Here is a 4,040-nt window from a genome sequence, read left to right as displayed (position 1 = left end):
CGTTTAGTTAACTTTGAATGGAGAGGCTTTCGTTTAGTTAACTTTGAATGGAGAGGCTTTCGTTTAGTTAACTTAAAAAAAGCCCATTGAATATTCTTCATAAATTCATTTTTCAAATTTTCAAGTGTTTAGTTTGAGGGAGAAATATACAAATAATCATGCTGATATATGCTAATGACATAACAGTAAGTAGTAGTACCTTAAAACATAGTTGACGCTGACAATACAATGAGGCCTGCTAGAGCGGGAGTTGTGGACTATTGTCGCATAACTTTGCATCCAGACCCAACCTCCTTCCTTAGCCAGGAACCTGTAGTACTTGGTCGTCACCTGTCCTTTCGCTAACACTGGAATAAAAAAAAATTATCTATAATTAGAAATAATATATATACTTATTTCAAGAGATGAGTCACGCTTAGATAGGCAATGATATAAGCTAACAGTATACAAATGACTTACACGTGTGATGAGAATATCGCATGTGCATCATGTCGCTGCTGTGTATGTATTGGTACAAGGTCTTTTCTATTAGGTCCTGAGGTTCGTAACCAGTTAGTTGAGAAACCCTGTAAAGAGAAGGTACAAATTAATTTTTATTGTAACAGTTACTACGCATGCTGTGGTGGATAATTGCCATGGATTCAAGTATTAATTTTCTGCCAATATTTTTTTTTCCTACGCCAAAAGAGGCATTTCTGCCATTTTGTTTCGAACAGACCAGTATAGTTTAGCTTTGCTGAAGTAACTCCTGTCTGTAATCAAGTCCGCCGTTGCCGCACATGCAAATATGTGATCGCCATTCATCCCACCATCTTCACACAGGATGCAGTCTGAAGACTCAGTCACTCCTATTCTCTTCAGGTGGTGCCTCAAATAGTCATGTCCAGTAGCCAACCTGAAGCATGCCACTGACACCGCTCTTGGTAAAGTTGCCTATGTGGAGCCCATATGAAATCTTATCTCCCATATTTTATATTCTATACAACGTTTCGGATACCCTGTCCATTATCCAGTCATTTAATTACTTTATCATCGTTTTAAGAGATTTGTATTGATTATTAAACTTATCCATATCTTTTTGTAGACTTCCATCTACATGTCGTTCCTTTGAATATTGGACTGTGCTAATTCATTTATTGTTCGTACTAAGAAATGCTTAGTTATCAAGTAATGAGCGAAAATTAAAAAAAAAAAAATGCAAAGATTCAAAATATTTACTAGGTTCCAATATTTTCATAACTAATCCTTTTCAGTATCCCCTTTGTTGAGAATTTATTACGTTTTACTAACATGAGTAATTAAACAGAGCTAGTAACGATTTAATTATTAAATTTTAACACTAACTTAATAGGTAAACTAATAAATGTTTATTTATAATCTTAAAATTCTTTCTTGAGACTGGCAATTTTTTACTAAATAATTCAAAACATTATCCAAATTATAGTCTCAAAACTTTTATTGTTTTTACACGTCCAACGTTTCGGCCAATTCGGCCATCCTCAGGGACAATCTACTACAAAAAGTTTCCATTATATAATAAATGTTTTTAAAAGGAGGTTCAAAACTGTTACATGAGCCTGACCACCTCGGCCGCTAGCTGGTGTTTGGACAGAGCGGGGCACACCCGGACTTTGTTGACACTCAATCACTTAGTCCATCGCATCAGATGAGTGTTTTTTTTTACCAATTGCTGATTGAGTGTGTACACAGCAACTGTATACGCCACGTGACGAAGGAGATACATATACATATAAGAATGCTGGTGGAACCTCGAGCAAATAGCGGGGGCGGGATTAGCGCGACACCTGATCTAATGGGCCTTGGAGCACGCGCTAAAACAACACTTCCGCCCTCCCCCCTCCCCAGGTGATACAGTTCCCGCGGGAACTTGGACACCTTCCGCTATGCTATTCAAATAGACATCTGATACAATTTCTTTTTTTTCATTTACAGTCCGTTGTTAACTAGCTTCTACATCGAGGGTGTATTTTTCGAAACTGGATTACTTGAACAGTTTGATGGTGTATTGGTTTAAAAAAAAATCTATTTGTGATTAATTTTTATTCTCTTGTCTTTTTATGCTGAATCAAGCCAGCTTTTAAATGACGGCCAATCGCTCTCAACTGAAGAGAAAATTCGTGGAGACAACTTTACTTTTCTAGGGTCTATGGTCTACGGTGTGAAAAATAGTAATAATAAACGAGTGAATTTTTGTATTTGGTAATAGTCAATTTATATATTTATTTGCAATATATATATAAATTGATAAATTGGGTGTCTTACGCAAATCGTTTGTATGATACGCTACAAATACCAAACCCTTTTACATGGATCAGTATACCTTCCTGATTGTTATAATCTTAGTATTTTGATTCCCTTAATTTCTTGTTTATTTTTTCCTGCTTAGTTTTATGCGTACGTACGTATCAATATTTCAAGACTATGATTTTTTTTTACTCAAGTCGTACATTGAAGATCTATGCAGCGAAATTAGGGAATGGAATTTTGCTAAAACTAATTCTAAATTATGTCAACACTAATCCTTAGCTTTCTTCTAAATCGGACGACCTATTGTTGAAATGTAGGAGTGTCAGGGAAAATCCGTAACGGTGGACGTAAGATTAAGTAATCGATGAATTCTGAAATTGGCATTGAGCCTCTTTTACATTAATCCTCAACTTTAGGCCAAGTTGGAGACTTTTTTTTTTTTTTAGAAACGTAAGGGTGCTGAGAAAATACGTTTACGCAGGTGTAAGCGAATGTAAAGGGTAGAATATGCTAAAATCGATAAGGGACCAACTTGATACAATCAGCACAATTCCTGAAAATTTCATCAAAATAAAATAACGGTTTACACACCGACTTTCACTTCACAGACAGACACAGATCCAAATTTGTTCCTTGACGTGTAATACGATATATATAATTAATTGCAATTTACAACTGTACAGCAAATATAACATATAATTATAACATAAGATAATATTTTCTGAAGGAAGTGCCCATTGGTAGCATTCTAATGATTATATTAAATTAGGATGTTCCGTGGCCATCTTTTCAGACAATTCGCGGAAAATATCAGAAATCAATTGGGGTGAAAGTTTAAAAACTAGTGGGTTTGTGGGGGGAAGGGGTTTAGAATTAAAAGAGGTATATCTATGACGGTACAAATCTGGAACAAATGGATTATTGAAGTATCTATCTTTCTAAAAACCTAGAAAAATTACATACAAAAATTATATACCTCGGATCCATCCATTATGAACTCCACAAACAATACCTCGGATGATGCCAAGAAGAGTAACAGTAATATAACTATATAATAATATATATAGGCAAAGATTTATTGTATAAAATTACCCTGTTTACAAACCTAAGGTTTGCATGTTTACCGTTTACCAAAAATGATATAAGGACATCAATAAAATACTTTTGGATAAATTTACTTTTCAATTAGTGACTAATAATAATTAAATGATTCCCTTATTGCTATGACAAGAAAAAATGTCATACTTTCAGTTACTTACCTGGCGTCAAGGAAGATGAGCTTGAGATCGAGGGAAGCCCTGAACATGAACATGTTAGAATGGAGTTTGATCTCAGTGATGGCGGATGGAGGCAAGGAGTGTCCAACAGCAACTAGCCCCACGTTCTGATAGCAGGTTTCGAACCCGGCGCCTTCGATCGGGAACTGCTTCACCTTCAGGTAGCCTGAGCAATGGATCACCTGCGAATGAGCAAAATGCTACCAATTAGGATAACTTCATCGCAATCATCCCAACATTTTAAACAAAGGTCATGGATATTCGATAATTGTATTTGGGATTCGGTCTACTGCTTGATGCAGCTTATAAGTAAATGAAATATATTATTAATGTGCCTGGCATTCGATCTCGACTGCCATCAAGGGAATATTTTATCGCCCGAAAACCAAAAATGGAGCACCTTGGGCGCTAAAGGTTTCTATTTTTGTAGTTATTCCCCTGAGCTAGCTATCCTACCTTCCATATTTTTGTAGTTATTCCCCTGAGCTAGCTATC

General features: G+C 35.8%; 1 protein-coding gene across 1 annotated transcript; it reads right to left on the bottom strand.

Moving 5' to 3' along the window:
• Positions 1-171: 171 nt before the first annotated feature.
• LOC136795614 (single-minded homolog 2-like) lies at positions 172-3,747 on the bottom strand. The gene is made up of 3 exons (XM_067046763.1): positions 3,528-3,747; positions 460-566; positions 172-347 (listed from the first exon to the last, which is right to left on the bottom strand). The coding sequence occupies exons 1-3, from the start codon at positions 3,578-3,580 to the stop codon at positions 172-174; spliced, it is 336 nt and encodes a 111-aa protein (XP_066902864.1). The 5' UTR covers positions 3,581-3,747.
• Positions 3,748-4,040: the final 293 nt, after the last annotated feature.

The sequence above is a fragment of the Halyomorpha halys genome, unplaced genomic scaffold (assembly GCF_000696795.3).
Source record: "Halyomorpha halys isolate HHAL.00 unplaced genomic scaffold, Hhal_1.1 Scaffold4401.1, whole genome shotgun sequence".
NCBI lineage: Eukaryota > Metazoa > Arthropoda > Insecta > Hemiptera > Pentatomidae > Halyomorpha > Halyomorpha halys.
The sequence above is the reverse complement of the archived record's forward strand: the minus strand, read 5'-3'. Positions and strand labels throughout refer to the sequence as shown.